The sequence below is a fragment of the Leptonychotes weddellii genome, chromosome X (genome assembly GCF_054177405.1).
Source record: "Leptonychotes weddellii isolate Sample4059 chromosome X, ASM5417740v2, whole genome shotgun sequence".
NCBI lineage: Eukaryota > Metazoa > Chordata > Mammalia > Carnivora > Phocidae > Leptonychotes > Leptonychotes weddellii.
Genome location: NC_138385.1, coordinates 104,162,279 through 104,182,342, shown reverse-complemented (window position 1 = coordinate 104,182,342; position 20,064 = coordinate 104,162,279). Strand labels below are relative to the sequence as shown.

At 39.9% G+C, this 20,064-nt stretch overlaps 1 protein-coding gene across 1 annotated transcript in view; it reads left to right on the top strand.

Moving 5' to 3' along the window:
- The first annotated feature begins 6,184 nt into the window (after positions 1 to 6,184).
- Positions 6,185 to 20,064, top strand: part of LOC145717742 (uncharacterized) — a 33,891-nt gene continuing 20,011 nt past the window's right edge. Inside the window, 3 exon segments of the mRNA XM_081807979.1 lie at positions 6,185 to 6,243; positions 17,511 to 17,583; positions 18,077 to 18,216. Coding sequence (XP_081664105.1) covers positions 6,185 to 6,243; positions 17,511 to 17,583; positions 18,077 to 18,216 — 272 coding nt within the window.

Below are 20,064 nucleotides of genomic sequence, written 5' to 3'. Positions count from 1 at the left end.
GCAGGACCAAAACTCCGCGTGGATTGACCAGCACCTCTCCATTGCTCCTCCTCTCCGCCCTTCGCTGCCACCTCTATGTTCTGCTCCTGTGCACTGGACGGCTGGGGGTACCTTGTGTGAGTGGAATCATGCACTATCTATCTGTCCTTCTGTGACTGGCGTATGTCCCGTAGTATACTGCCCTCCAGGTTCATCCCTGTTGGTCTCATATCACAGGATTTTCTTCTTTTTTAAGGCTCCATAATGTAAATGCCGAGAAGGGGGATTGCTGGATCCTACGGTAATTCTATTTTTAATTTTTTGAGGACTCTCCACACTGTCTTCCAGAGCGGCTGCCCCAGTTGGCATTCCCACCAGCAGTGCACGAGGGTTCCCCTTTCTCCACATCCTCCCAACACATGTTGTTTCTTGTCTCTTTGATTTTAGACATTCTGACAGGTGTGAGGTGATATCTCTTTGTGGTTTCGATTTGCATTTCCCTGATGATGAGTGATGCCTTCTTTGGAGAAATATCTATTCATATTCTAGTCGTTCAAGTCCTTTGACTATTTTTTAATCAAGTTGTTTGTTTTTTTGCTATTGAGTTGTATGAGTTCCTTATACTCTTATTCCTTTGCATTGGCTATTGGCATTCCTCATTCTTTTAACACATGGTAAATATTGATGCTAGTACTGAGAATAAGCATTTTGGGATTTCCTTCACATTCATGGATAATTCCTTATCATTTCCTCTATAAATACATGATACATTCTGGGCTAAACAAATTTAAGTTGGTATCATTATTTTGTTTGTGTAGTTGGTTTTCATTTTCATTTAGGTTAGCAAAATATTTATATATTTTTCCCATTTAAAAATCAAGATTTAATTTGGAATGTATTGATTTTTGTGTGACTCATTTATGATCAGTTTTTATTACTATTTCCCTATTTGTACATTAATATTGCTTTGATATTTGGTTGAGTTTTTTTCCCCTGATATTTAGGAAGGTTTGCATGGATTTTCCCTTTGACCATTTAGGTTTTGCTTAAAGCATGCACTGTGGAAGTGCCCATAAGACATGTTCATGGTTACATTATGTCATCAGTTTTTGTTAACTAAAAATAATTTTAGTTATCTTGACACTCAAGACACAGCAAGCTGGATGTAAAAAGCATTTGGTTTCCACTGTCTTACTTGTATTTTGTTACCTACTCTGATAGGGCAGTGATTATCGCTACAGAGAAACTGAGCCCAGTCTAAATCTCAATCCTTATTGCTCAGCTTAGTATTTTTGCCAAGGATACTTCATACTGTGTTCAATATTTTTTCTAATGTATGGCTGGTTAATTACCCCTGGCATGACCTGAGCCTCTTCAAAGAGTGATGTTAGGTGTTGTGTTCTCAGATACATAGTTTTGAATTTTATCTGTAACATCCAATATGGAGAACATGGTTTTGGTTCTCTGTTTCCTGACCTCCAAGTTTTTTAGAAATAGCTTCTCCAACACTGCTTAATGTCTTTTTTGCTTATACTTAATTGAATTTATTTTCATGTTTTCCTTGCAGGCTCTAGTCTTTCTTGCTTTTCTTTAATTTCATCTCCCATCCTGTGACTTTTGTGCTTCATTACTGAGTTCCACGCACTTATGATCCATATTCTGCTGTATTTTTTCCATCTCTTTCTTGAGCTATTGTATTTTGACTTTCCTTCCTTCTTTCATGGAAGGAACTTCTTTACTGAAGATGTTGAAGTGGTACAGAAAGCAGTATATATAAAATGTATTGTCTGTAAGAACCTCCGACCCTTTTTCTGCACATATGAGCTCAAATCCTTGCTCTCAAGAGTTATATTCTACAGGGGAGAGTGCAACCACACACTTCCTTCAGACTTCTGACATTAGGTCCCATTATTATTTGTAATTTCCCCCTGCCTCTTTTCTGGTTAGCCTGCTACCGCAATTATCTCTCTAAAATGCCCAGAGCTATCCAGCACGGTCAGAGTCTACAGGATCTTTATGATGAAACCCAATGAAGTTACGATTCAGTGGTCAAACACCAGGATATTTGAAAATGTGCTGCTCACACAGTTGTCAACGTTGTTTTCAGTGTGAGTTAGGAGCAGAATAAATAAAAAGGAAGAGACAGTTTGCAGGGCTGAGTTATCCATTGGGTGAACTTCACTTTCATATGGACAACCTGGATTAAATTCACACTGCGAGCCCCCCAGAGTATCAACGTGGTTTACTGAGCTGCTGTTGCACCTAATACTCCTTTGCAATGGCAATTAGATGTTCTCTACTTCATGTTCCTGATTCCGGACTGTTCTAAGTATAGTGTAGTTTTGTTCTAGTTGACAAATACAGCACATTAATATCTCTGTCACTCATTCAGCCATTGTCATTTCAATGATCAATAAAATGTGAGCATTTATATAATGTCTTATTTTAGGCTCTCGAGTAAGAAACCTAAGAGGTCTGGGGTTTCTGCCCTCAAGGTCTGTAACCACACGCTCAAGCAAAATACTTATTTCATGACAATACTGATATATTTTTGTGCTGGATGCATACACATAGAGAGGGCTACATAAGGGAGAATAAAGTATAAGGGGATATTTCTGAAAGAGATTACACTTGACCCAACTCATTGAGAAGGACACCCAGTAACCAGGGAAGGATGGGTGGTTCATTGGGCAAAGGGTACAGTGTGCTCCTTGCCAAGACAGCTGGAGACAGCAAATCACACTAACAAAGTTGCTAATAACTCGAGAAGCCAATGGGCGCCACGGCATGGGTATGAGCGCAAGGACAAACATGCAAGCAAAGGCAAGGGGATAAGAGTAGCTGTATGACTTGCAAAATAATTCACAGTATGTCTGTAGTCTGTGAGTGACCAAACAAAATAAAACAAGATTTTAAATCAATGTGCCAAAGGCAAGGATCGGTGATTTTGGCAGGAGAAAATATAGTTGTGTGGCGGGTAAAGAAGAACATTATTATTATTATTTTTTTTTTTAAGGGAGAGAGTATGCACACACCATGGGGGGAGGAGGAAGGACAGAGGTAGAGGGAGACAGAGAATCTTAATCAACTCCACACCCAACACACAGCCCAACATGGGGCTCGATCTCACAACCCTGAGCTCATGACCTGAGCTTAAATCAAGAGTCTGAGGCCCAACCAACTGAGTCACCAAGGCACTCCAAGAAGAACATTCTTAAGTGGGCTTGAGGTGTAAAGGGGGTGGGCAAATTGCTGCATGAGATGCAGGTGGCTGAAGGCCACCTGCCAAGAAAAGGAAGGAGAGGGTTAAGGTGCAAGTTGGTGCTGGGACAAACTGTGTTGTGGATGGCGTGGTTTGGTTTTGAGGGGGTGGTGGTCTGAAAACAGACAGGATCCAAAAAAATATGTTTAGCAAAAATTGGTGGTGTGAGATTCCAGCATTTGGAAAGATGACAAGATCTAGATTACAGAGATGATTTCTGAAAACTGTAAAGGTAATTTGAGGGTAAAGACCATTTAAACAATTGAAACAGAACTAAACACTGGACTTGGCCATTAGCGCTCAAGTCCTGGCTTGCAGGCATTAGCGGAAATGAATTGTTGAGCTTGCACTGACCAAACGCTGTCTGAGTAATTTGCAAAAAGGGCCATTCTCTGAAAGCAACGGTGATGAGGACGGACAGCTTTACATCTTAGGGTATAAGGTATCCCAACATCAAAGGGAATTTTGGAATACGTATCTCTTTGAAGAAACAAGACTGAGATATTAGGAAACAAAGTATGACAAGTAAATAGGGTATAAGTTAAAGATTACCTAGGTAGATAAACAACAGGTAGACAATGTATAGATGGAGAGATGTAAATGAAAAATACATATATATGAATTTATATAAATTATAAAATTATATTTGTATAAATATACACATAAAGAGTGAAAGATCTCCCACTCCCCCTGCTTGGGTTCCCTCTCTTGCTGTGTCTCTCTCTGTCAAATAAATAAAATATTAAAAAAAAAAAGAGTGAAAGATCTATCATGTTCTCTTACTGGAAGACTCTAATTCAGAGAATGCTAATGAAGATGTAAATTACTGCTGATTTGAACAGACTAAGAGTATATATAATTTTTTTTAAAAATTTACATTTTGTGGGGTGCCAGTTGAGTGTCCGACTTTTGATTTCAGCTCAGGTCACGATCTCAAGGTCCTGAGATGGAGCCCACATCGGGCTCTAAGCTCAGTGAGGAGTCTGCTCTCTCCCTCCCCCTTTACCCACCCCCTCCCCCGACTTGTGTGCTCTCTCTAAAATAAAGAAATCTTTAAAAAAATTACATTTACTAATGTACATTTTAGCTTTCTCCATGTCTTTTCATGGCATGAAAGCTCATTTCTATGTGGCACTCAATAATATTCCATTGTCTGGATGGGACATAGTTTATTTATCCATTCACCTACTGAAGGAGATGTTGTTGCTTCCAAGTTTTGGCAAGTACAAAGATGCCAGAAAAGCTTCACACTGTCCAACCCTATGACATTCTGGAAAAATGCAAAACCACAGAGACCAGAAAAAGATGAATGGCTGCCAAGAATTGGGAGGGCAGGAGGGAGGAAGAGGCAGATCACAGAGGACTTAGAGTAGTGAAGATACTTGTATGAGTCTGTAATGGTGGATGCAGGTCGTTGAACATCTGTCCAAACCCACAGAATGGACAATGGCAAGAGTGAGTCCTAATGTGAACTGTGCACTTTGGGTGGTCCTGACGTCTCAATGCAGCCTCATCAACTGTAACGAATGCACTGTCGGGTGGGTAGGGGATGTTGATAACAGGGAGGTTGTGCATGTGTGGGGGCAGGGGAAGAATTTGAATTATTTTTTTTTAAGATTTTATTATTTGAGAGAGAGAAAGAGAGCACGAGAGGGAGGAGGGTCAGAGGTAGAAGCAGACTCCCCCCTGAGCGGGGAGCCCAACATGGGGCTTGCTCTGGGGACTCTGAGATCATGACGTGAGCCGAAGGCAGATGTTTAAGCGACCCGGCCAACCAGGCATCCCAGAATTCGAAATTTCTGTACATTCTCAGTTTTACTGTAACCCTAAAAGTGTCCTAAAAGATAAATCTTACCATACATGTCAGCAATCCCTCTCCTAGGTACTTACTCAAGAGGAGTGGAAACCAAAAGACACACAAATATTTATTCAAGTATATTCAAGCCTGCTTCAGGTGGAAGGAACTTGGCCATGCAATGAAATGGGGCCAGACAAAAATGTGATTTACATAGACAATTATGAAGAGACTTATGTTCGGAAATTATTGACACACTGATATTTGCAGCTGCATGGAGGACTCTCAGAACCATACGCTGAGCCCAAAAGACAAAGACAGAAGAGAACACGCTGTCTTGTTTCCTATATCTGACATTTTGAAAAATGTGCAATTGAATTTACAGCAATAGAGAACATACACTTGGTTGTCTAGAGCTTGTTACAGAAGGAGGATTTGACCGGAAAGGGGCAAGAGGGAATGTTCTGGGGTTATGGGGATGTCCTTCGCCTTGATCATAGAAGGCATGGGGTTATACTGATGTGTATATTTTCCCAAATTCACTGAACCGTACACTGTAAATGGATGTTGTTTATGGTGTGGGTTATACCTCAACAAGTTAAAAACAGAAATGACCTAGACATATGAATCCCATCTATGTAATACAGGGACTGGGTGACAATTAAAATCCACTATCATGCTATTGTAAGATATGCATATTAATTATAAGAGTGCCATACATATGATAGAGACTGCACAGTAGAGATTGATATAAAAGAGACCAGTTTTAGAAGTGTGCATAAATCATAACAGTGCAAATTTTTACTCTTGCTTAGTGATCATCAGCAAAGACTTTCTAATGGTAATCACCTTCTCATGCTCCCCTCTAATAGAAACTCACATTTTGCTATAAAAAAAAAAAAGAGTGCCATACATTCAAAATTAATGAATGGCCAAGATATAGTATACAAGCCCCAGTCCTAAGAAAGCTCAGCTAGTTATGTGAAGAGCAGACAGAGTGGATTTCAGGAATATATGAATATGGGCATAAGAAAGGACATCTCCTAATGATAAATGGGTCCAATCATCAAGACAACAGAAAAGCATTAAAAATGTATGCAATTAATAACAGAGATTCAAAACAGACGGAATGTGATCTAAAGTCGACGATGGGTGAATCCTTAGGGACAGACTCAGTGTGCAAACGTCCTTGTGAGCTGATAGAACTGTACATAGAGTGTAAATTACTGATTATATAGTAAATAACTGATAGAACAAAGAGATAGAGTGTAGATAAGGGTAGGTATGGCGTAAGCCCAGCCCGTCACACGGTCGAAGGGACTGACCTTCATGCACCCAAGAGCCGTGGAACGCAGCGCCATTATCTTCAGGTGCTCATGGAGGATCCACAAAGACAGACCATCTGCAGGGCCTGTAAAATAAATAATGGGACATTTTAAAACACTGAAATCCCATCAAGTATATTCTCTGATCAGAAGAGATTTAAATTGAAAATCAATGAAAACAATTATCTGGGAAATCTCTGCATATTTGGCACTTCAAGCCAAGTATTTCTGCACAGCCCAAGCGTCAAAGAAGAAAGTCTAGGAAGTATTAAAAACCCTATTTAAAATGTGTGGGATTCAGCTAATGTGGTCGTTAGAGGGATATTTACAGCTTTATAGGTGCATATTAGATTTTTTTATAAGGATTAAAATCAATGTTCTCTCTATGAAGCAAGAAAAAGAGAGGACAAATTAAACCCAGCATAAGATGAAGGAAGCACTAAACACATGAAGTAATATATCATTGAAATAAATCAACAGAGAATGTGTGGGATTTTCAGAATCATTGTTTAAGTGGTTTTTGCTTTCCTTAGGGAGAAGCCTGGGGCCTGGGACATCGTAGCTAATTTTAATCGAGGTAAAACAGGTGCTAAGGGAGCAAGGGCAAAGAACAGAGTTCGTGATGAATAGGCAGGATGAGGGTTTAAAATATACAACAGAAGGACAAATTAATTATGCCGTGTTCATTCTTGGTAACCCACAAGTTCACCTTAGACCCTCTTGAGAAGCCGACAGGAGTTGTCCGCTTGTGGGACCGAGGGAAGGAGAAGTTTCTTGAGTCCAGATGGCTGCAATCCTGGGTGGATGCACCATGAGAATGCAGGGAGAGCATGGGGACATGGTGGGGGGCCCCTCTGAAAACAACAGATGCACACAGAAACGTAGCAAGTAGCCAGAAACAACAACATGCATCTATTGACAGGCACGGGGACAGACTGTGTTGGGAAAGCTTAGATGACCTTCTCCTTGGAGGCGGTAGGTGGGAGTCAGGCAAACAAGTAAATAACTAAGTGTTTGTTATGTCAGGTGTCGATGGGCAGCTGTGTCCTAAGAAGCACAGAGAGGTTGGCTAATGAGCCTTGAACAACAAGAGGAAGCCCAACCCAGACAGAAAGGCTCACACACGTTAAAAGGAGCATCAGGATGCTCCGCTGGGAATGGTTTGCAGAAGAACAGAAGAGAGTCCCACTGGGTAAGCCACCGGGCTGTCACTGAAGGACTCTACCATGGTGGCTGCAATGCAGAGGTCCTGCAATGTTTGATGAAGGATGACATATGGGGCAGGCAGAGAGGGGGAAGTGAAGGATGGCTGAGGAATGTGGGGGACCCCAGTCGGACCTCCAGAGGCTGGCAGACAAGCTGTCCCTGGGAAGAGTCTGGAATTTTGCAAGTGCCAATGCACGTCTCCAGATTTGTCTGTGGTCAGCGGTCATGATGCTTGGTTTGTTTGGAATTCTTGTGTCCAGGTGACGCCTTCATACAGAAGTGCTCTGGAAAGTATTGCACAGTCTACAAAAGTTACGCCTTTTCCAGAGGCGTATCTCTATGCCCTCTGCCCTTCGGCCAGGCCAAACCTTTCCATGAACACATTATGGAGAAATCGGAAATTCTTTTTTGTGGTCTGTTTTGTGTAAACTATGAAGAGAAATCTCTGGAATATCTATTTTAATAATTATTTTTTTCTTTCTCCCTTTCAGAAAATAAACAACTGTGTTCAACTAAGTGCTCCCTCGTTTGAAACAACAGTCTTGGCCATTTGCTGTCTCTCACTAAAACTATTAAGTGGAACACTGACAAAATGTTTAAAAGAGACTTAACAATTTGAACGTAATTATATTGTACACATTGAGCTAACCTTTAAATTATCAGAACATCTGCTATACAAAGAAAACAACATAGTCCCTGACTCCTGGAATTTAATATTTAAGATAGTGATGATTTGGGCAGGTTTATTGAATTTGTATATAATATTGTCCTCTTTACCAGCAGTACAGGGAAATGCATTTCAAGTGAGATCTTGTCATTCTGTTCCTTTTTATAACCATAAACACCCATGGAAGTAAAGTAAAAAATAAACAGTCTTTTACTGAACTACATTTTATAGGGAATGGTTTATGGGAAAGTTTTGTACACGCAGAGAGTTTTATTTTTAAAAAAAAAAGATGTATGCACATATTCAGGAGTATTTGATGCAATGAAGACAATCATCAAAAATGCAATTTCCAATAGAACGAAAGACAGAAATAGAAATTTGTCCATTTTTGACTTCTCGAGGAAAGAGGATTTGAGAAGGTATTTGAATCACAATAAAAAGAGACTTAAAATTTTTTTTTTTTTAAAGGAAGCCATAAGAAGAAGCCCAAACAAGCATTTGGTGTGTTTGTAAAGAAGTCTTATAAAAGTGGAGGAGGATTTATTGAATGAAGTTTGGGAAGCCAACTGCTTTGAAAAGAACATCTTGCCTCGGGAGTGAGATTTAAAGCAGCTGTGCCTTACTGTGAATTCTCTGGTAATGGTGATTTTCTTGCACTGAAGATTTTCATATTCGTTCTAATCTAGAGGTTGCTGGGAGAACTCAGGAAATTAGGAAGGGGGGCGAGCTTTTGCCATGTTGTGTTTACGGACTGTTATTCCAACTCCGGCATTCTGCCCCCAGAGTTACGGACATAACTGCCCATATGATGGACCCTTATGTTTGTGTATATGTACACAAGGGATGGAGATGTTCAAAGGATTTTTCCAACTGTGTGGAAACTTAATATTAGGGCCTACTGAGCCATCGCAAGATGTGTTTGCTTGATCCTAACGCCCAACACAAAATAGCAGTTTTATGGGGTTGGAAGTTCTTTTTTTCCACTTGACATAGAAACTCAGCCCCAGCGTCTTGTTTTCAAAGATAATTTCAATCCACATGTTTGCATATTGCTGTGTAGAGAGGTTTGTTATGCATATGCTCAAATAACACCAAATGTTGTTCTACTCTTACTGGGATCAGGGCAACCAAATGGGGCCTAAATATACATTTTGTAGATAAATGGGATGTTTGTCATTGAAATGGGAGATTATGCACTCTAAGTTCCACAGGAGAAAAATTCTCTTATAGGTTTGAAGTCAACAATCTCACTGAAGCTAATATATTGTTACCAGAGTAATTTGTTATACGTACAACTGGTCAACCCTTTAGCCGCCCCTCCTTCCAGACAATCTATTAGCCATATACCAGTGATATTTACCTAGTTGACTTCTGCCCAACTTGAGGTTTTAGCTTAAATATCACCACCCATTGTTTACTGTTGATTTAAGTATTTTAGGTTTGCAAAAATAAGGATGTGCTTTACAAAATATGTTCCTGCTATGTTTGATTATTTCAGTCTCCTGAATTATGTGTTTCTGTTATGGTACTTATTTATTTTGACCTATTCCTAACTAAAAAAAAGAAAAAAAGTTTACTTGGTATATATTTCTGTCCAAATACACCATGATTTTCAACTTCTTACAAAATTTTTCAAGAGAGTTGACCCATGGACTCCTATTTCTCCTTTCCAAATCTCTCTTGAATTCACTCCAATGCCTATGAGGCTTACACAAGGAGTGTAAGTGAGCTGAAATATAAAGAAAAGTTGCCCCATGACTCACCAGGGTGTGCCCACATTTCAAGGACCTCCCATGGTCAAATGCAATGGATAGTGTCATGTGGTTACCTTAGGAGATGTTCTGCAGCAAGCATGCCTAGTACCACCCCTGAGAAGAAATTTTAAACAAGACTGTGGGGATCACAGCTAACTCCTGTTCTTTCCCTCTGCCATGAGAATGGACACATGTCACATAAAGAGCTACTCCTCAGCTCGTGCCCTACAATAAGAAGACGTGCACGGCTTGCGTGGCCGTGAGATCAAAATAAAGATTGAGTCACGCAAAACACCGGGTGACTTAAAATTTTTTTAATTTTAAGTTTGATTAAAACTGGGTGACAGTTGGGTGTTTGATACACCAGCTAAGTGGTTGATAAGAACGTCCAATGTATTTCTCACACGTGAAATATCCAAACGTGAGCTCAACACCATGTGCCCCAAGTATACCCACATTTAGTGTCTGAGTATGAGAAGTCTCCAAACTTCCAAATCTTGTGATGGTCCTTAACTATTCTTCATCTCTAATGAGTTATATGCAAATGTAAGCACATCGTGAGGGGTGTACTTGAAAGTGTTTGCAGAAACCAGAAACCAGTGGTGAGAAGCATCATTTCCTCTCAGCTGCGCTAAAACCCTCACTTCCATTGATGTGTGGTTCAACAAGACCCCGGAGCAGTCTCCCTGCTGCCCCCTCCACCCTACCCAGGAACTGTCAAGAAATTATCTGTATACTTTTGTTAAAGTTTAAGTTGAAGCATGGCATATCTCCACTCAAAACGCATGAGTGGCTTTCAATTCTATGGGTAAAGACCAGAATTTCCAAAGTGGTTCCACAATACTTCTGTGTGTACCTGATTTCACAGATGTAAAGTGAAGCCCTAGGAAATTACAACCACTTATTGTTTATGTGGCTTAGGAATAGCCCCGATTTTTTTTATGATGGCTTTATGTACGTCTTACCCAACATTAACAGCTGTGTTTGATCAAGTGACCTAAACTTTCTATGCATTCTTTCCTCACCTGTCAGTTTGGAGGTATTTAGCCCACCTGCACTAAAGGGCGTCTATAGAATCTAAAGAGATAAGTATGAAGCATTTAGACCAGGGTTTAATTTGTAGGTTTTCATTAAATTCAAAATATTTTCAAATGCCCGTGCAGTTTTTCTTGGATGCATTTTTTTTTAAACACGTATTTCCAAATTCCAAATGCAAGAACATTTTCTAGTTCTCTTCTTGGCTATGATATACTACCTGACTGCATAATAATCTGTATGATTTTACTCTTTTATGGTTCTTCAGACTTCTGTTAAGTTTAAACAGGTAAAAAGTCCTGGTTTGTCTTTTGAAGTACAGGAGTACTTGCACTGTTCTGTGCAGTGTTTTAGATATATTAATTAGTTCAATTTGATGGATTTTGTTTTCCATATTTTCTCTATTTCTAGTGATATGTTAGTGAAGTTGTCTCTCCATCCTGAAACAAGTGTGGAAAAACCTCCCCATTCCAATTATGAATGCATGCTATGGTGACTTCAGGAGTTAGTGTTCGTCACATTCACTTTCAGAATTGATATACGTTCCTGGTGTTTTTCATCTTTTACTGTTTTCCAGTGTTCCTTTTTTTCCCCCTTTTGCATTTTTCATTATTTTGTCTGATACTGCTATAACCATAGGAGCTTACTGACACTACTTAGTGTTTTGGAGTTTTTATCAGTTGTATCCTGAATGTGAACACAAGGTGTTATGATTCAGAGATGGATTTCTTCTTGAAAATCTCACAGCACATAATAAGTGTGTCCTCACCTTTTGCCCCCAGCCCTTATCTGGTGTGGGTGCAAGGAGAAACAGGTCAATTGTACAAAGTGAGTAGCCTAACACCCTATAGCCTAGGAAGTAGGGAAAAATAGTTTTCTCTGTGTTAACAGGGGGAGGAGGCAGCTGTGAGGGGTCCTCTTATGACAGCCCTTTGGATGTAAATGAAATCTCTTCAGGATTCTGGGAGACCCTGACAGTTTTATCACCTACAAGTGGCTATAAGGTCATGGGATTGTTCCTCCTTGAAGTGTAAACAACCCAAGTGGACTCCAGTGCTCCAAGAGCCTCGGGGCTTAATCTAGAGATAAATCTGTGCTGTAATCACTTGCTTTTGGGGTGATGAGAGAAGTTTTATTATCCTATTGGGTTACATCACTTACCCCTTTCATTACAGAAAGAAATGGCTACATATCTAAGCTTATGGTATATGAAAATGTTTCTAGGAGAAGTGCAAGCAAACATTTCCTAATTTTATATCATATACATTTCAGTGTCCCAGGGAGCTAGGGCTTTTGTTTTTGTTTGTCTGTTTGTTTATTTTTATAGGAACACTGAGAAACCCAGAGAATTATTCCCCACAATATCTTTATGATTTTCATGGCCAATGCTTTCCCAGATGTTCTTCATTTTTGTATCTAAGCAGTATATTTGTAAATAACATGTATTGGATAGTTTTCATCCAGTCTGATTCTCTCCGTATCTTACATGGAGACAGTGCTACATTTTAATGAATTTTATTACTGTGCATATATATATACACACATGGATGGATGGATGGATGGATGGATGGATAGATGATAGATAGGATGGATAGATGACAGACAAAGAGATATAGGGATGGATGGATAGATGGATGGATAGAAGGATAGATAGATATATATGATGGATGGATGGATGGATGGATAGGTAGATATGAAGGATGGATGGATAGAGGGAGGGATGGATGGAGGGATGGAGGGATGGATGGATGGATAGATAGGTGGATGGATGGATGGATAGATAATAGTAGATAGTTAGATGAAATGTAGGTACGCCATATACTATAATATATAAAATTTGATAGGGTTTTAAATACACATACATATACATTTCAGTGATTATCTTTGTTCTACCATTTTTTCAACTGATTATTTTTCCACCTTTTATGTTCCTTTTCAATGAGCTCTGATATACAGACTGTTATTAATTTCTCTATTTTAAAAGATTTTATTTATTTATTTGAGAGAGAGTCCATGAGTCAGGGTGGGGGGAAGGGAGGAGCAAACAGAGAGGGACAAGCAGACTCTGTACTGACCATGGAGCCCAACACAGGCCTCAATCACATCACCCTGAGATCGTGACCTAAGCGGAAACCAAGAGTTGGGTGCTGAACCAACTAGCCACCCAGGGACCCCATCCACCTGCAACCTTTCATCTGAGATCCACTTCTGTGCCTTCATTTCTCTAAGTATTAGCACACATATGACAGATTCTCTTAGTTTTTGATTGTCTGAAAAGATCTTTATTCCTCTTTCAATTTAGTAAGACAGTTCAACAGTGGAACATTTTACTAGATCATGACTTCCACTGTGTCTGTAGAGAATTTAGCGGTCCATCCTGTTAGTTCCTTCTCTCAAAGCAATCCACTCTTGCGCATTTAGTGTTTGGTTTGGGGATTTTGCTCAGGTAGGTCTCTGTGTGGATTTCTTTTTGTTTGTTCTCCTTGGGCTGGGCAGTGCTTCCTGAGTCTCTAGCATAATGTCTTCCTTCAGTATTAGAAAGTTAGGATACATTACTTTTCAAATACTGCCTCTGCAATATTTGAGACTCCCTCTTTTTCTAGTATATTACATACTTACATGTTGAACTTTAAACCAAATCTTTTTTATCCCTTTTATTCTCTACCACGTTCCCGTTCTTTGGCTTCTTCATGTTTCATTTTGTCCACAGTACCGTCATTCACAACAGCCAAAAGGTATCCATCAATGGATGAATGGATAAACAAGATGTGATATACATCCAATGGAATATTACTCAGCCATTAAAAAGGAAGACTATTCTGACACCTGCTAGACATGGATGAACCTTGAAGTAATTGTGCTCAGTGGAATCAGCCAGACACAAAAGGATGGATCCTGTAATGCTTCCAATTCGATGAGGAACTTTCCTGAAGCAGTCAAATTCATAGACACAGAAATTAGAACAGTGGGTGTGAGGGGTTGGGGGAGGGTAATGGGCAGTCGGTATTTAATGGGGACAGAGTTTCAGTTTTTCAGGATGACAAGAATTCTGGAGATGGTTGCATAACAATGGGAATGTACTTCCCAATACTGAACTGTATGCTTAAAAATGATTAGGGTGGTAAATTATAAGTTCTGTATATTTTACCAAAATTCATATTTAAAAGAACATTGGAGTTACTAGTCCTTCCTTCTGGAATCATTTTACTCAGATAACTGCATGACTTTCTCTTTCCTCTCTTTGGATCTCTGCTTAAATGCTCTTCCACCACTCCCTGCCTGACTTCCTGTGTTATGTTTCCATGTGCATCAATACTTGCAATTTTCTCCATTGAGGGTTTATTTATTTCCTGTTTCCCCTCATGGAAACAGAAGCTCTGGGAATCATACCTGTGTGGGTCACTGCTTTCTCTGCTACAGACCAACAACAATGGTCTTCACTTGGTCTGGGCTCAACAGGGACCCACTGATTGCACACCAAACACTTGCTATGAGCACTTGTGAAAATATACTTTATTTTTGGACAGCATACATGGAGGTAAATGACTACACTGCTCTCATCAAGACTTTATATGAAAAGTGAAATGATATGTAGAAAATCAAGATGTCTTTTAGATGTTTACCTTTTCCTGTTCTTGGCATGTAGTGAGGCCAGTAACTTAATGGATTTGGCTAAGGGTTATGTGGTGTCAGCCTTTCAGGACAGAGTAGACAGGTGTCTGTTTAATACTTTACCCATGAATATGCAGATAAGAAAACGCAAAAGGCAAACAGAAGAGACCTAGGCTCCTAGAGATAATCCTAGAAAAGATAAGAATATTGAATTGATTGCCAGAGTCTTGACGGATATCCAAAGAAATGTGAGAATCAGAAAGCAAAGAACATGGCAGGTGGGCAAGGTGTGGGGTGTGCCTTGTGTATTTGAAGAGTCATCTCAGATGTCTAAAACAGTTTGGTTTTATAGGAGAGGAAAAGAAAAGGGAGAGCTAGAGTCCTTTGAATATTAATAATTGAGCCTCCACTGCACCATATCTGCTGTACTTTAGTGTGCACTGAGTGAATATACCTAGTTAATTTATATAATTAGGACCCAAATGGCATGTTGACGGGAAGTGAAGTGTATTTTAAGGGAACCACAGAGGACAACATTCAATTAAATATTAAACTCAATCCCCATGTTGACTGATGACAGAGTAGTATCCATCTCATAATGTTCAAAATGGATGAGGTTGGACAGAACATTATCAGATACAGAAATGATAGCCCTCTTTTTCATGCAAGAGGCAACCGATAGGGGATAACCCACAGAGGGGAATACAAAACACAGAAAAGTAACAATCGCTCCAAAAGCACAGAGAGAGACAAATGAAAGAATCCAATTCAATGACCCAAACTGACCACTTTTAGACCTTAAAAGGAAGCAAAAGCTCAGCTGAAGAAGCAGGAGTCCTGAGATACTTTCATCAAAAGGTGACAAAATGTCAAAGCCCAAATGAGAGACAATTACTCCGAAGAAATGACTGTCTTAAACAGAATCTTTTGAGTCCATGCTATGGGCAATTAATTACACTCTTCAGGCAGGGAAGTCTCTCATCAGTTGTCTTTGTTGCCTTTTGTGAGAGAACAGAAAGTATCTTTAGAATCAGTGAAAAATAACTTGTGAAATCAACATAGAACAGAGTGTCCTGTGCCCAAAAGCATAACCGGATCTCTGGAGGAAGGAAGACCTCCCAAGAATGTGAAGACCACATGGTCACTCCAAAAAAATAAGTCAATAATTTTAACCTGTCACCATTTTCAATGTTGATAAAAAAATGTGAGGGAAACTAAAAAACAAGGAAAATCCATTGTTTGTCTTGTCCTTTATTCAGCTGAAGGTGCTTAGTCATTTGTAGGAATGATCTCCTGACACCTTCGAAGCAGCTGGTGTGAGAACTGGAGCTCTCATGTCCTACTGAGTTCTTATCCTTAGAGAAAAGAACCTCTTCCATCAGTTCACTGGGCTCAGGCAGGGGTGGAAAGACTTGGCAAGGAACTTAGCTATGTGGCCTAAGTCAAAGTTGATCTCAAATCCTGAGTGCTGTATGAGTCTGCCATGCTGCTGTAGAAACAATCAATCTATCAAACTGGGTGCCTTAGAGCAACAGAGATGTATTACCTCAGAGATGCAGAGGCCAGAAGTGTGAGACGGGGTGTGGGCAGGGCTGTGGTCTCCGTGAAGGCTCTAGGGGAGGGTCTGCTGTATCTCTGTCTTCTTGCTGGTGGAAGGTTGCTGCTTTGTGGCAGCATGACCCCATGTGCTCCAAGTACACATGCATCCAAATTTCCCCTTTTGGAAGGACACCAGCCATATTGGGTTAGGGGCCCACCGCAGTCCACCATGACCTGCTCTGAACTAACTACATGTTCACAATGACCCTCTTTCCAAAGTATATCCCATTCTGGGGTTCTGTCAGGTAGGACGTCAACACATGAGTTTGGAGGGGGACACAAGTGAGGGATTAGTTCCACCGACTGGGTTTTAGAACATATTAACCCTGGTCTTATCATATTTAAAAAGATACTCATTTATTCTGGACATTCCAGTCTTTCTGTTCTTATCCCACAGCCCACTTATTCTATTCCATAATTGACCAAATGTGAGCAAGAGGATTGCAAGATGCCTGTTTCCTTGTTGTTTCATTTTATGAGCCTGTGAGGATGAGTGGCAAGTTCATTTAATGTTGAAGAAACTGACAGTGGTAAGAGCTTCCTAAAAGACTCTTATTTTATCGACTGATTCACTGTTTTCTTCAGATATTAATAACAATTTAAGACCTGTTTTCTCCGAGCTAAACACTCTCTTATGAGCTTTCCATAGATACATAATTATCTGATATTCATAATAAGCTCAGAGGGACACACTCAGGACTCTGTATAGCTTTGTCTGTGAAGAACTTCTAAAGTGGTGTCACCCCCAGCTTGCTCACCACCTTCAGAGACTGGGAAAGAGGAAGACCAGATTTCTCCACGCTTGCATCTTGGCATTTGCGTGTATGAGTTGGCTTGTGTCAAAGCCCACACATAGACTTTTCCAACTTTCCACAAGGAATAGGGAACAGTTGTGCTGGGGCAGGAAGGTGATTTCCTTGAAACCCATCTGATGAAAAGGGAAGGAGACGTTTCTTTTTTCCAAGAATGAATGATCATCCAATGTGATATGAGATATGCTGGCTTGATCCAAACAACGCTACAGGCCAACCAAGCTTTTGAACATCTTTTCTAGAGGTAATGCCCCTGATCTCACAGATCTTTGGGATACATCACTGCCAACGAGGATGTTTTCAGTGTTGCACAATGATCTCTTACAAAGAATGAGAAGTAGACAAACATTGCCACATCGACAGACACCTACTATATAAAGCGGTGAAAATTCAGAATCTCATCAACGGGCAATCCGCTCTGAGCTTCTCCAGAGGAGGAACCAAGAAGTGGCAGAGACATGAAGATTCTACTTGTTGTCTCTTGTACTGGTTCTGGTTTGTGATGCCCAGCTACCCTTACTTCATGAATTGAAACAGGTACCAGGAACCGGCTGACCTCACAAGGAGGTCTTTATGCGTATGTGTATGTGTGTGTGTTGTGTGTGTGTGTGTCCTTTGGGGGTTTTTATATGTATATCCAAATTGATGTGCACCAAGCTTAGCCGTCTACCTGGAAACTTGGAATCCCTCTGTTAATAGGCTCCTCGCACATGTCTACTGTATGTCTCCTATGGTCTAGTAACTGGCTGTTTATACATTTCTACTGTACTTATAAAAGATAATGTGCATCAGTCAACGAACTGTTGGGGTTGAGGTCTTGCATTTGATAAGAATGGGTATGCTATCTTAGGAATATGTCAATTTGTCGTTTTGCTGTTGACTTGGGTCTTCCCAGTAGTTTATAAATCCTGTGTTGTTCAATAAAGTTAGTTCTGTGCTGATGCAGAAGAGAAGGGAAAACCATACTGGATGATGTTGGAGAAGATAAAAAGAAACTGAATGAAGTTACTGATGGGAACTTTGCCTTTAGCTTCCAGGACAATGGAAGACGATATATTTGGCAGCCCGCAACTTTGACAAGATCAGTGAGAATAGTCCATTCAGGGGTTATTTGAGACATATCAATGTGGACATAGCAAGAAGGAAAATCTTATTCAATTTTTTTATCAAGCAAGTAAAAATCGCACAGAGCAAAAATGCCTGCCAATACCTGACCCTCAGAGGGCATCTGAGCTCCACGTTTGCAGGGAAATATCTGCATGATATTAAAGAGTGAGACTGAGTTCTTTATAAATTGAGCACACCCTTCTTGCTTTAAGGAGATGGTTCTCATGGAGCTTCTGGGAATGCAGGGTTCCTGCTACTGGCTCTATCATTCTCTCCCCTGAAGAACTCACAAGTAGTGAATTTTAATCATCATTTAATTGTGAAATTCACCAAAGCCTTTGCTACTTCAAATATTATTTATAAAATGCTCACTGTACAATAGGCATTTTATTAAGAACTCAAAAGACGAAGGGAAGATAAGCAAACTTTTTATTTTATTTTTTTACGTTCACTGGTCAAAATAGAGTCCGATACAGATTTATAAACTAGTAATAATACCATGCCTGAAATTCTATCATAAAGGTAAAGTCTAGGTGAAATGAGAGCACCAGAAAATGACCAAAGATCCCATGCCAGGGGGTCTATGAAGTGTCACAAGGCACAGGGCATGTGTAGGATGCTTTGGAAGGTGGACTGGGATTTTCAAACAAAGAAGGAAGAAACAGGACAAATGTTGGCACACAGATCAATAGAAAGGGCCTTAAACTGAATAGGAAAATTTGAGGACCTGCAGACATCTATCTCTCTGTCTCTATCTCTGTCTGTGTCTCTCAGACACGCACACACGCCCTTGAATTTTATTGCTACACTGGAGATAACTGTAGCCACATATTGATGACTTCATCTGAAAATAACAATAATTTCCACACCAACCTTTAAGTTTCAGCAGAAGAATCTGAGGATAACAAAATGAAGCAGGAGGAATTATTTAAATCAAAGAAATGTAGAGCATCCCAAAGCACCAAATCATGCAAACAAATCCACAGCCCGTAAGATTAAAACCTGTATTCACATTGTAGGTGGAAAATGAATTGTTAATTTTTACTGTTTGCAGTCCTTTGAATCCAGATAGAACTGCACTGGGAATGGATGATGGCTTAATAGTTCAAAAAGTTGGCAGTTTAAAGGAAAGAGAAACTTTGCAAAGGCGAGGACGTGAGGAGGATATGAAAGAAATATTGCTAGGTTTAGAAATACCTGAGCAAACTTACTGGCTGGAGGACAGACATGAGTAAAGGGCTGAAAATAAGGAGAGTTAGGAATTGGGAAGAAATTGGAACGGGAGTAAAAGGGAGGATGATTTTTCCAAAGATAAAGGGATTCAGAACATGTATCAAAAATAATGCACTATAAAAAACTGAATGAAGTCTGTTTCTGAAGACCGAATTTCTAAAGCTTTAAGTGGGAATCCGAGAATCTCTCTCTCCACTTTCTCACACACACACAGACACAGACATGGATTCTGAAGAATAAAAGAACAAAAAAGATGAGCATTAAGAAAGTAAAATAAGGGTGCCTGGGTGGCTCAGTCGTTAAGCTTCTGCCCTCAACTCAGGTCATGATCCCAGGGTCCTGGGATGGAGTCCCACATCGGGCTCCCTGCTCCGCGGGAAGCCTACTTCTCCCCCTCCCACTCCCCCTGCTTGTGTTCCTGCTCTCGCTGTCTCTCTCTCTGTCAAATAAATAAAATCTTTAAAAAAAAAAAAAAGAAAGTAAAATAAGAGGGTTATGTTTGGAGAGATGGGTTTATAAATACACAAATATAATTGATGATCTATTATAATTATATAACATGTTAGATATTTATAAAATGTTATACAATTATAATATATAATAATATATAGCAATCATAATACATATATATGCCTGCAGTAGAGTGAGCATTCCATTAATAATACTTGAAGGGGGGGG